Raw genomic sequence first — 13,443 nt, 5'->3', positions numbered from 1 at the left:
GATTGAGAAGGGTCTTTTTATGACAGTTAGGGAAAAAGTAGTATTTCACTGAGAGAAAAGAAGACATTTTAATGAGACAGTAGATAATGGCAGGGCACCAGATGGAAGAAAAGTCAAGTAACATAGCAAGAGCAATAGGCCACTATTTTCACCCAAGTGAAAAGTTTAGTTACTTAAAAGATGTGAAGAATGGTACATAAGTTCAGATTGTCAAAGGCTTTTTTTTTTTTAATAGGAAGGCTAAAGAATAGGGAGACAATTAGGAATCAGTCATTACTAACGCAAGAAAATAAAGCAGTATATGATAATTTCAGAGGTTGAGTTCAGTACACTAGGACTTTACCATCCCACATACATATTTTTTTAATATTTATTTATGCTTACAGAACTGGGGTGCAGGCCAGAGGTTCTGGGGCAGTGAGAGGATTCACCAGACACAGAGTAGGAGTAGGAGGCAGAACAGGCAGACTGATGAAGTACTCTGCTGAGGGGAGCAGTGGGTGAGACAAGATAAGTCTGCTGCGCCAGGTGGGTCAGCTCCGTGGCTAGGGATTGAATGCTGCAGGAGCTGGTGATTGCTTTACAGTGCTGCACTTTAATGCACCAGGGAGTGCCCCATTCCACATATTTTAAAAGTTCTGAAGAAATTGTACTAAGATCCAATCAGAAACAAAATTTTTTTAAAGAAATGCTACAAAAGAGAGCAAACTTTCCTTTGTATGCACATTTGTTTCCCAAGTCACATAGCTAAAAGTAATGGAAAATAAAATAATATGGTGGGTAAGAGCGTAGGCTTCACAGCTTTACTTTACTTTTTGGATTCAAATTCTAATTTGGGTACTACTTACTGTTTGTCACTGGGCAAGTCACTTGTCCTCTCTGTCAGTTTTTCATGTGTAAAAAGGGTACACTGTTGTACCCCCATTATAGGGTTGCTACTATTAAATGCTGATACTTAAAAATCACAGGGAATAATGCTAAGCACGTTGTAAGTACTGCAAAACACTCTATAGAAAGATACATGTGTGCCTACATCTGAAATAACTATTTTCTAAAAAAAAAAAAAGTATTATTTGTTCATCTCAGAGAAACGTTAAAAATTAAATATAACCTATTACCTAGAATTTTCAACTGTTAAAGTTTTGATATAGTGTACATTTTACATATCACTTAGTATTCATCAACATCACTTTTCAACAATTGGCAAAATATTTCACGGGATGGATGTCCATTGTCTTTAACCCAAACTCTACTGATGGACATGTAAGTTACTACAAATACTTAATATCTATAAATGAGGCTGCAGCAAACATATTAAACTTATATATGTACACATTATAGTTATTGTCATTTAAATTGTTGGAAGTAAAATTTCTACTCTAAGTGTGAGGATGTGCTTATGTTTGACTTTCAGGAAACCAGAGAAAAGGTTTCTTGGAAAGAAAATGAGCAGCTAAATCATGTTCATATTGTTGGTCTTAGTTCTCAGTAAAGAAGTGAACAAGATTTGCAAAATGTTGATGACTATTGATGCCCCATAGGGATATTAACAGTCAGTTTATTTTGTGTCCTAGTTCTGCAAATTTCTACCTGTGCTCTCCCAATACTCTTCAAGATGTTCCAACTCACTGACTAGACAGCAGTATATGTATGAGGGTGTGAGACCAACTATTTGCTCTAGTACTAATATAGACAACACCACCTCATAGTGAAACAAGATAAAGAAAATCTTTGCTAACTCAGTGAACTCAGTATTTAACCTCACTGTTTGAATTACATTTCTGTGGTTCCTAGTGGAATTAATTAGACAGTTTCAGTAGACTTACAGGTCAGTCATAGTTCCTCTTTCATGAACTGGTTGTTTCCAATTCATCATTTTTTGTTGCTGAGTATTTTTCTTTCTCTTGTTGATCTGTTAAAATGGTTTTATCATAAGTGTGTCTGGGGGGAGCAAGGAGCCCAGAAGTCTGTGGTTAGAGACTATGAGTGCTTCATTGGTGGGTGTGGTGTGATAATATACATTTGAGGAGGCATGAATCTGTTCTCCTGAATCATAGACAGTATTGCAAAGCAATATTAACTAATTTAGAAAGGAAATCATAAATGTACACACACCAAGAGAAAAAACAAAGGTGGGGAAAAGTTCCCCATTGATGAGCCTAGATGAAAGTCGTGCATAGGTTCTTTGTGCCATTTATGCAACAGTTTCAGGATGTTCACCATTTCTCAAAATTAAAAAATGGGTTGTTTTCAGTTTTGATTCTTTTGTTTGTCCAACAGTTAATATAAGAAAGATCTAGAGTATTATGAATTCAAATGTGTCATTTTATCATTTCTAAATCAAAATTTTAGCTTTCACATCAAAATTTTATGAAGATTTACCTATGTTGGCATTGCTTTTATAGTTCTATTCACAGCTAAAAATGATTTCATCTGGTATTTCATTTGGAGTTGTATGGATATGAATTTTAAAATTGTATTTAGAGGTATGAAAGTTTTAAAATTCTGCATAAACTCTGCAAATATTGATTAAAATATCACAAAGTTACTATTTATTTGAATTGAAAATTATTATGACTTTAAATCACAGTAAGAACTTTATATCTCTAATTTTAGAAAAAAATAATGAAAGTAAAAATCTACCAAAATGTAGAAGTCACTTATAGCTGTCTTTACATTAGTTATGTAAAGATAATGTACCTGATTTTGAATTGATAATAACCCAACAATATTTTGTTTTGTTTTACCCTGCAGTCTTAACTAAACTGGAATTGATTTCCTATATGTGTGATATGCACTAAGTGGTCCAAGTTATTTTTTTTTACTAATATTCACCTAGTTCATTTAGTTATGAACTGTTGTCACAAACCAAATAACATATACATATATATAATTTCTAGTCTTAACATCTACACCATACAGAATTAATAATAATAAACATTGTACTTCGTCACAAACTTTATTTGTTGTTCTTTAGGAATGCCATGGGTATTCTTGGCCCATTGTATGTCCCTATACAGCATAAAATTGTTATGCTAATTTATAAAGAATTAGCTGCTTCAATTTTGATTGGGATTACATTGAATTTACTGATTATTTGAGGAAAACTGATAGCTTTGTAACACTGGCCTTCCCAATTTTCCATTTCCAGGAGAAACAAAGTATAATCCTCTAGTTTTTTTTTCCCTTAAATTTTCAGCATTTTTTAGCTTTCAGGATAAAATTACTGCTTTTTGTTATGAATTAGCAAATAATTTCTTGCAAATGTAAAAATATGTGTCCATCAAGCTCCCTTATGTAGAATATAGAGAAACTGAATAAGGGGTCAAGAAAACGATAACACTTGCAGTCTGACCATAGATGAGGGAAAAGGGGTCAAAATAGGTAGTGAAGAGCAAGAGGGACTGTGGTGATGGATGTCAGGTGCTGTGGTGGTGGGATAACTACATGACTACACCTGAGTGAAGAAATCAAACACTGTCCAAGAATTAACAGTAAGTAACAAAACAATAAATAGAAACAATTTTGGAATTTTCAGAAAAAAGTCTAATCTCCAACAAATGTTAGAATCTGTTTTATCCAGAAACTTGAAAAGCACTACTTACAAAAGTCAATTAAATATGCAAATAACGACATCTTTAATTTGTAATTCATTGATTACTAAGTGGTTAGACTTTGATTACTGGCTGTTTGCATTTTTTTTATTTTTAGTCTAAGTTCTTCTGTATACTCTTTAAGCAACTTTGTAGTAAATTATCCATCCCTTTTCATTCATTGAAAGATCAATTTTATATTATCCTTTAATGTTGCAACTACTTCACTTGCTGTAATTCTCTTAATTTGCCTTTATTTCTAGATGAACACTACAAATATTACATTTAATAGTTTATCAAACTATTTTCTGCTTCTGCTTTTTTTATAGTATGTTAGACTTTTTTTTTATTTGTACATACAGAACTGGGGTGCAGGTCAGAGACTCAGGGGTGGCGAGAGGCTTCACCAGAGACAGAGTGGGGAGCAGAACAGGCAGATCAGATAGATGAAATACACTGCTGAGGGGAGCAGCGGGCGGGTCAGGAGAGGTCTGCCGCGCCATGTGGTCACCTCTGGGGCAGGCGGGAATCGAACTCATGCGGAAGTGGCTTTAGTTTCTCAGTGTTGTGCTTTAACCTGCTGCGTCTCCAGGGAGGGCCACTATTTTCTGCTTTTAAAGGGCCTCCCCATACCAATATTTTTACTTACTTTGTTTCACTAGTATTTTTTGCTTAAATTTCTCTGGGATTTTTTTTGTTGTAAAATTTGTATTTGTGTCTGGTTTTTTTTTTCCCCTAATGTAGGCACCTCTGTTTATCTTAATATGAAAATTTCTACACTATTTAAATTAGAATTCAGAAATCGAAAGAAAAGAAAACCAACCTTAAGTGAAATTAGGTCAAGATTTAGTTAGATAATAAATTAACACATAAGAGAACTGAATGTGTTTTCTTTCACACAGGGAACATTTTGTGTGAAAAAAACATGGTTTTATAGTATATTCAAAGAATATTAGAAAATATAATGCATGTATGGTAAATATACATGTTAGGGGAAAATAATCATTGTACATTTGAGGACTTTAGATAACAAAGTATAATTATTTTCCAGTATTTTGTAGTGCGTAGAAAAGGTACCATTTTTATTTCTAAATTATACTTTAAAGGGTCTTCTTTGCAGAGGTAATTCATTAATATTTTTCATAAATTAAAAACATACACTGCAAGTTCTCCCACCCCATCTACCATCTATGGCTGTCGCCACCAAGCATTGATTGTAACTCCATGATTATATCTACAAGTTAAGTCCCTACAAAAAAAATCCTGGCTCAAAGTTGCATCCACTTGATGAACTTTATCTAACTTTCTTCCATTGGGGGGCACAAATATGTATAGGGTCTTATTTGCCATGACTTTAGTTGTGCAGGTTTTCATACTTGGGCTTTTAATCAGTGCAATAAATCAAATGCTTGGACTTCTCATAATCAGGACTTAGCCTCTGTTCAAAAGCAATATGTATTTTTATTTTTTCCTAACCTACCCTTAATTTTTCTCCAGTTTCCTATGAAGTCATTGGCCTTTTCTTATTAATTTGCAGAACCTCTCTTATGTGTTAAGAAAATTAGTCCATTACCTGAGAATTGAGTCACAAATAATTTTCACAGTTTATTTTTCCTTTGACTTTACTTATAGTTTTCTTTGCCACAAACATATCTGTTTTATATCTAGTTCAGTTTATTAATATTTTTGCCTACTAGAGCTGTTTAACTTAAGGATAATGTGTGTGTGTGTGTGTGTGTGTGTGTGTGTGTGTGAAATGATTATGGACATGCATTGCATTTTACATAGGGAAAAAATGATAATAAATTTGAAAGTTGTTTGTCTTTCACCCCACAGTTATCTATCGAAGGCCTGTTGGTTGTAAGACCCAGTTTACCTAGAAACCAAAGCTCAGTGAGGGAGGTCAATGTAATTATCACTTAGTATGAGATCAGCACTGTGATAGTGAAAAGCATAAGATCATTGAGGGGATAACTAATGCAGATGTCATAACTAATGCAGATGTCATAACTAAGCTGAAAATTCCCCCCAAGTTCTCATTAAAAGCTATTTATTATTCCAGATTTTAGTCTGGAATAATTGCAGAAAAACGTTACATCAGTTGCAGTGTTTTCTGTGATGGATTGTTCTATCCAAATAACCAGGAAAGGGTAGATTAGGAGGAATGAGAAGAAAATCTGCAATCTCAGTTAAATGTTATCCAGATTTATGTGCTTATTTATGAAGCCTCAATGAAATGTGAATTATCTTGTGATCAGATAAAAATGAGTTCATAGCTTAATTTTAAGAAAATATAATGGCTGTTATCGCCAGAAGGTTCAGAATCTAGAGGTTCTTGGATGCTTTAAGCTGAAGCTGTAAATTTCTTTTTATATGTACTTGTGAGTAGAAAATGATCCAATAAAAATAAACTAGTTACCTCCTTATAAATGCTGGAAAAGATAAGTTGATGACATTATTAGAGTATTATATACATGAAGGTGCATTGTTACACACCTCCTCTCTCTCTCTCTCTCTCTCTCTCTCTCTCTCTCTGTCTCTCTCTGTCTCTCTCTCTCTCACACACACAGTTCAACACAGCAGATGTCTCTATAAGTTATAATTCATAAAATAAAACTAGACCTTCTAATAACTATTTACTGTCTAGTAGGGTACAAGTCAGACAAAGGAAATATAAAATCATGATTCACTATTCATGGGCAGGTATTCCATGCTACCTTAGCACTTGGCTCCTTTGATTGTTTACCCATGTAAGGAAAGACTAATAAGAAAAAAAAAGGCAAGGTTTTGGAAACAAAGCAGGGAGGGAACCCACTGTACTACAGTGGGGGATTATGGGTAAGCTATGGTAGTAGACGTGTGAAGAAGTGTGCATCTACACCCCTACATTGCATGCAATGTTGCAAACCAGTATTATCACTAAATAAGGATAAATAGCAATACTTTTGTCCCTTTATGTATCACCTTTTTACCCCATAACCCTTGAGTACATATAGGCCCAATTAGAGAATATGATATTCCTTAAACGTAGCTTTAAAAGTTCCTAAGTTGAAAGTGTAGAAAATAACAGTATGGTTATCATAAAAGATAGACTAGGAGGTAGAATGAACCAAGGGCAAACCAATTATTGTTAAAATGATCAACCATGAGTTTCAGGTGCCGTAGGGTAAGTGGTCAATAAATGTGAAATTCCCAAACACAATGCTGAACTCTTAAAAGAACCAATACTAATTCTGGCATAGTCTCTTCTAACCCAATTGTGCTTTTTGCTTTTCATTCCAATGGCCTGATTCTGTTTTATTTTATTATCACAAGCCTTGGAAATTGTAGCTCATAAAACTGCTTACTTCACCCATTTTTCTTGAACATAAAAGGATTTCCTTGTATGATTTTCCTTAACATAAAAGAAAGTTAGAAACAAGTTTAAATGTAGGGTGTCTGTTATATAAAACTTGCCACACCGTTATGTTTAGTGAGTGGTTCAGTGAAGAATACATTCTTTTCCTTTCAGTAGTTGGAGTTGGGTGTTCATTTGTGTGCATTGTGTTATGAATTTTAAAAAGAAAGAAAAGACTTAGTGACTTAAAAAAATGAAATTTTGGGCCCTCCCTGGTGGCGCAGCGGGTTAAAGCACAGCACTAAGAAGCAAAAGCCACTTGCGCATGAGTTCGATCCCTGCCTGCCCCGGAGGTGACCACACGGTGTGGCAGACCTCTCCTGGCCCGCCCGCTGCTCCCCTCAGCAGTGTACTTCGTCGATCTGCCTGTTCTGCTCCTCACTCTGTCCCTGATGAATCTTCTCACCCTCCGCATTTATTCTGTATGAATAAATAAATAAATCTTTAAAAAATGAAATTTTTGGAAAAAAAACTATCATTGAATGATTTGTAATATATCAATTAAATCTTAACTTGAAGCATATATAAGTAATCAACATCATGCTGTTACTATACCAAATCAGTTCATGGCAATGATATCTTATAACTTTTTTCCTTTTTTTTTTTTTTTATTTGAGCCCTGAGAATGTTATCATTTTTTCCCCTACAGGTTTCTAGAGATTTACCTGAGAAACAAGGAAAACTTGAGGCTCACATAAAAGACCTTGGACAGATTGAAGAACAAGTAAATCATCTGCTTTTGTGGCTGTTTCCTATTCGGAATCAATTGGAAATTTATAATCAACCGAGTCAAACTGGACCATTTGATATTAAGGTAGGAACATTTCTCTTTAAATAATGTTTTCCCAAAGAATGGCAATATCACTGAGCTAAGTTCCTCACTCACTGTCACTATATCAATGTTATTAGATTGGTTATTATGAGTGTTTTATCACTTGACTGTGTTTTCCTTCCTTCCAGCATTTGTTAGCCACAGCGGGTTCACTGAACATATCACTGGAAGGTCTTCATCATACCTGTTTCTGTGATCCATTTTCAGGTGTTACTTTAACTGAACTTAATATGTATGTGTAGACTCCTTATTCAAATTCAAAGCTTCTTAGGAGATTAGGTGCCTGCAAAGTAAACTATAGGTTCCTATTTTTTTTTCAAATTATGCTTATTCATGTAATGTTTGGTTACAACACTGTATAAGTTTTAGGGGTATAAGTGCACACCTCTACAAATGCATGTTATCAGACCATGCCCTCCTCCAAATCCTGGTAACCCACCATAGTGCATGGTATCCCCCAGCCCTTGGCTCCCAGCTTCCCCACCCTTCCCTGCTGGCATCATCATCTCTGCATCAGCCAGAATGCGAGTGCTTGTCTTGTTTTGACTCTGTCTGCTTATTTTGTGTTTTAAATTCTACATATGAATGAAATCATCCAGTATTTCGGTTTCTCCTTCTGACTTATTTCACTTAGCAAAATTCCCTCCATTTCCATCTATGCTGTTGCAAATGCAAGATTCCTTCTTATATATATATATATATATATATATATATATATATATATATATATATATATATATATAAAATATATGACTGAGTATTCTTGTGTGTGTGTGTATATATATTACACACACACACACATATACACATATATAAAAACACATCTTCCTAAATCACTCATCTGTCATTGGACATTTAGCTTTCCCCCCTAGCTTGGTTCTATAAATAGAGCTACAAAGAACAAGATGTGCATACATCCCTTCAAATTAATGTCTTTTATATTCCATGGTTAGATACTTAGGAGAGGTATGGCTGGATCATATGGTAGATCTGTTTTTAATGTTTTAGAAACCTCCATGCTATTTTCCACAGAGAATAAACTAGTCTACATTCCAACCAACAGTAGGTAAGAGTTCCTTTTATTTGCAAGGTGCATTCCTCCTGAAAATTACACCGACCGTTCTGATAGCTAACCCCAAGAACAGGCAGACATAACTTCACCAATACAAAACCATAGCTGCCCAAAGAGTGGCATGGTCTTGGGTTCAGTCTGACTGTTAAACTTCGTTCACATGAGACCGCACACAACAAACTTAATTAGTTGTAAGAAGGTATACAGGACAGATTAACAACACAGATAATTACACAGCGATGGCACAGTGACAGGTTTCCCACCAAGGGATGGCTTCTGGGATACCTGTCACTTTGCATTGGGGTCAGGCATAGTCACAGGAACAAAACTGGGTGAATGCACAGCACATCATCATTGCAGGAAGCTACCAGTACTGGGAAGTCTCCAGTATTTTTTCCTACCTAACTAGAACATAACATCCTTAGAGCTATTTGACCAGTGTCCATTTTCCCCTGCAACTGTATCTCTTCAATACTACTTTTTTGTTGCTTAATAGTCTCAATGAAGACATTACAACTATCTGTTCCAATAAAGAATACCCTACTTGAATTCTTCATTATCTTGAATCTAGTATATTTTTTAAATAATTGTTGAGGCCCTCCCTGGTGCTGCAGCATGTTAAAGTGCAAGCACTGCGAAGCAGGCCGTGGCCAGCCACTTCAGTGCGAGTCTGATCCCTGCCCCAGAGGTGACCCACATGGCGCAGCAGACCTCTCCTGCCTTGCCTGCTGCTCCCCTAAGCAATGTACTGCCTGTTCCGCACCCCACTCTGACTATGGCGAATTCTTTCACTGCCCCTGTATCTCTGGCCTGTACCCAAGTTGTGTATGCATAAAGAAATCTAAAATGAAAAAAAAGAAAGATAAATAAATAAATGATTCTTGATGTAGTGTTGCTACATAGCTTTTCAGTGTAATCTTTGATTAAAATGGACTTCTTCATTAATATATTGTAAAGAGATGCACTTTTAGCTATCTCAGTTCATGGACGTTAGTGACGAGAGTAAGAAAGTCCTGTCGCCCATGCTTGTTATTTACTCAGGCAAAGTGACCCCCTCCCAAGTGGATACCCCCAGAATTGTTCTCAGATATTGCAAACTTGCATTGGGCTTTGTCGTGGCTCAAGATCCCTGCCAAATGAATCCCTGTAATTTGAAGTGAAACTGCTCTTAGCTGTGTTAATCAGTTTCCTTTATCAAAGCTACAAGTCACAACTCTCACTGCTGTGAGGAGTTCCAGAGACTCCTGATATTTACCTCCTGTAGCTTGAATGGAATCACTAAAGGGAAGGCAGCTGCTTTTCCCCTGGCAGTCAGACTCCTTGGCCACTGTCCTCTATGCATATTCTGAGTTTTTCATATCTGGATTGTAGAATTCAGAAGTATCCACTTAGTTTTTTTTCTTCTGCTTATGGCTGTATAAAAGGCAAAAAAAAAAAAAAAAAGATGTATATATGATAACTTGAGAACCCCCCCCCATTCTCAGCTCCCTAATTTGTAATCAGGAAATAGTGACCTATGTGAATAATTTACTGACTAACCTAGTTTTTTATCCCTTTCTGTCATTTCCATCTATATTCACTCTCTAGTAAATGATTTACTCAGATTGCACAGAGTTCTGCTATAAGATATGTGATTTTAGTCTTTATTCTGCTATATTACTCTGCTTAAAAGAGTTAAACTTTTTTTATTTTCTGTTAGAGAAAGATGAGAGGATGGGTTTTGCTTTTGCTTAAATTTTAGCTACCAGAAACTAAAAGTTTTTTAGCGAGTTTTTGAGTACATGTTCATTTTTAACACAGAGTGAAGAACACCTTTTTAAAAATCTCAGAAATTAGTTAATGCAGAGAAAGCAGATGCATAAGTGACTTCATTTCCTACATTTGAAAAAAAAAGTCTTCTCTGACCTTGGCTGCCTTTGAAAATAATGTTGTTAGGGTGTAACATACATCTGAAGAAGTGTGACCCTGCAACTCTAAATCATACAGTGTTGTAAACCAATCTGATCACAATAAAAACAAACAAACAAACAAAAACCAAAACAAACAAAAAGGGCCTAAAGCCTTGCCATTCAGATCGTTCGTTTTCTCTAGTTAGACCAAGCACCTGTTCAAAAAAATAGGTAATACCCTCCGTGAGCCCTAGTTTTGCCTGCTTGGCACTTCATGCTTATTGATGAAATGCAGCTAGCTGTGTAATGAAACCCAAATAAAAAAAGCCTTAAGGGCTCTGTTCTAATACATTGTTTATGCTGGAGTGAAAATTGACTGCACATCGCTTGGTTTGTGCAATTTACTCCCGAAATATTCCTATTCAGGAAATCCTGCAAATAGCAATATTCATCTTGAAAATCACCTCACAGAACCCTTAGCAAGCTGAGAAACATAATCAATGAGATCGTGATGTAGAGGGTGAAAATTAGGCGTAATCACAGCCCTTTCCCATCAGTCAGCCCACTAGAAGGCATGCCTTTGAATTTTGATTTTCAAATGTACTCTCAATTTAGACATAAAATATGTTGATTTCAGATTTCAGAAATGATAATTGAATGCTAAGAAACAGGGACCAGTTCAAATTTCTATAAAGGGTCTTATGTTTTTAATCTTCAATGAAAGTTTTCAATAATGAACTGGAGGTAGACTATTCATCTGACATAAAACTGCCTAATGACTGCTTTCCTAACTTTTTATTAAAATATTAGATAGAGGAGGAAATATAATTATATGTGAAGTCTTTCTGACTGGAATACTTTCATTTTGATGACAAGGAGGACATTTCCCTCCCCTCAAGTATAACTTTCCTTTTGTGGTCTATAAATAAATATAACCCACTGTTCTGTTGGCTCTTCCCAAACACATAAGAATCTTCAATGTAATTGTCCATAAGGTAAAGTCCGCGCTGTATACTACAGCAAGGCAAAATTGTTGTAACTGAACATTCAAGTATATGAACACCTCGATCATTTTCTGCATGTGTTCACATGATGTGAGTGTTGTTGAAGAAAAATTGCACCAGACAACTTAACATGCAAGGAAGATTTTATTCAAGGCTATTGCAATAGGAGAGAGCGTGTGTGAAAACAACTCCACTGAAGCAAAAGGCAAGCAAAGTTGATATATAGTGGAAAAGTACTAGAGGATATTCAGGGTTGGAAGCTTGTCAATGAGGTGAGGCCATCTGTGTTTGCCAGTTTCCACTTTTTCAGTATAGCTACTGTCCTCACATGAGATTGGGAGACAGAATGCTGGCCTGCCTCATTTTTGCTATTGAAAGGAATGACTCCCAAATCCTTGAGGAAAAACAATTACTAAATTGTAGGTTTGTTGACAGCAAAAGAATGTCCAATTGGAAATGCTCTAAAGTAAAGGTGCTAAGAAAAGACAAGGTGTATAATTAGGAAGAAAGCTGTTTCAGATTTAGTCAAGCGAAGAAGAATGTCCCAATCATTCTTATTGGTCTTCTCATTTGTTAAAGGAAGCCTAGTTTTCCATTGAACAACTTAGGAAAGTTAACCTACATAGTTCATTTTAGAAGCTTCTGTTGCTGAAGAATTAGTTGAATTGACTCTAAGACCTAGTGGTAGATGATTTTTGTTGGGTGGTATTAACAATAGGCATTTATGCATGTATGTATGTATGTATGTATGTATGTATCTATGTATCTATGTATCTATGTATCTATCTATCTATCTATCTATCTGTTTATTAAATCATTCTTCATTTTTTCATCTCAGTTGTAATCCCCGTGGACTTCCCAATTCACCCCAGTGCCATCATCACCATAGCCCTGTGTGCTCTTCCCACCCCAGTTTTGATCCAGTTTCCCTCTACCCCCGTAAAATGTCTCTGATTTTTAAGTTGTTCATGTTTTTGTTTGTTTGTTTGTTTGGGATCATGCTTAGTGAAATAAGCCAGAAAAAAATACCGGATGGTTTCACGCATAGCAGGAGCGTAAGGAATCCGGGAAAAAAAGAAAGCAATTGTAATAAACTAAAAACATGAAGTATTTAATGAGAGGGATTTTCTTGGAAAACTAGAAGAAAAGCAAAGATGAATGACTGGACCAGACCACAACCCCACTTTCTGAGTCTACATTGTAGCTAGTTATGAAGATTCAAAACTGTTAGACCAGAAGCATTTTAGATGCTTGAATGTGGATTGCAGTATGAATGTTTTCAGTGATGTCACAGACATCAGAGAGGCTTTGGTAAGACTCCATCAGCACATTTATTTTTTTTAGAATAGGGTATGAAAGATCTTGGAGTCCTAGAATACTTCCTCAAAGGCCCACACAGTAGAAGCTCAAGGCATAATGGTTTTCAATACATAATCTTTTTTTTTAAATTTTAATGTAAAAAGTCATAATTGTGTACCTTTTTCCATCTCAGTTGTAATCTCCGTGGGCTTCCCATCACCAAATAACCCGTGTGCCACCACCATAGTCCAGTGCACTTCTCCCCCACCCCCCGTTTTTGATCCCAGTTCCCACTCCATCCCCATAAAATGTCTCTGGTATACAGTTGTTTATTATTATTATTATTATTATTATTAT

The 13,443-nt window shown here is 35.6% G+C and overlaps 1 protein-coding gene across 2 annotated transcripts in view; it reads left to right on the top strand.

Moving 5' to 3' along the window:
* Positions 1 to 13,443, top strand: part of DMD (dystrophin) — a 1,782,468-nt gene that overhangs the window by 1,104,976 nt on the left and 664,049 nt on the right. The window contains exon 48 of one of the 2 annotated variants that reach the window (XM_012730297.1): positions 7,640 to 7,804. In XM_012730297.1, coding sequence (XP_012585751.1) covers positions 7,640 to 7,804 — 165 coding nt within the window. Of the gene's footprint in view, positions 1 to 7,639; positions 7,805 to 13,443 lie in introns of those variants that run through there. The other variant, XM_012730298.1, reaches the window with a different exon arrangement.

The sequence above is a fragment of the Condylura cristata genome, unplaced genomic scaffold, assembly GCF_000260355.1.
Source record: "Condylura cristata isolate star-nosed mole 26May11 unplaced genomic scaffold, ConCri1.0 scaffold00027, whole genome shotgun sequence".
NCBI lineage: Eukaryota > Metazoa > Chordata > Mammalia > Eulipotyphla > Talpidae > Condylura > Condylura cristata.
Note: the sequence above shows the minus strand (reverse complement) of the source record. Positions and strands in the feature narration are given on the sequence as shown.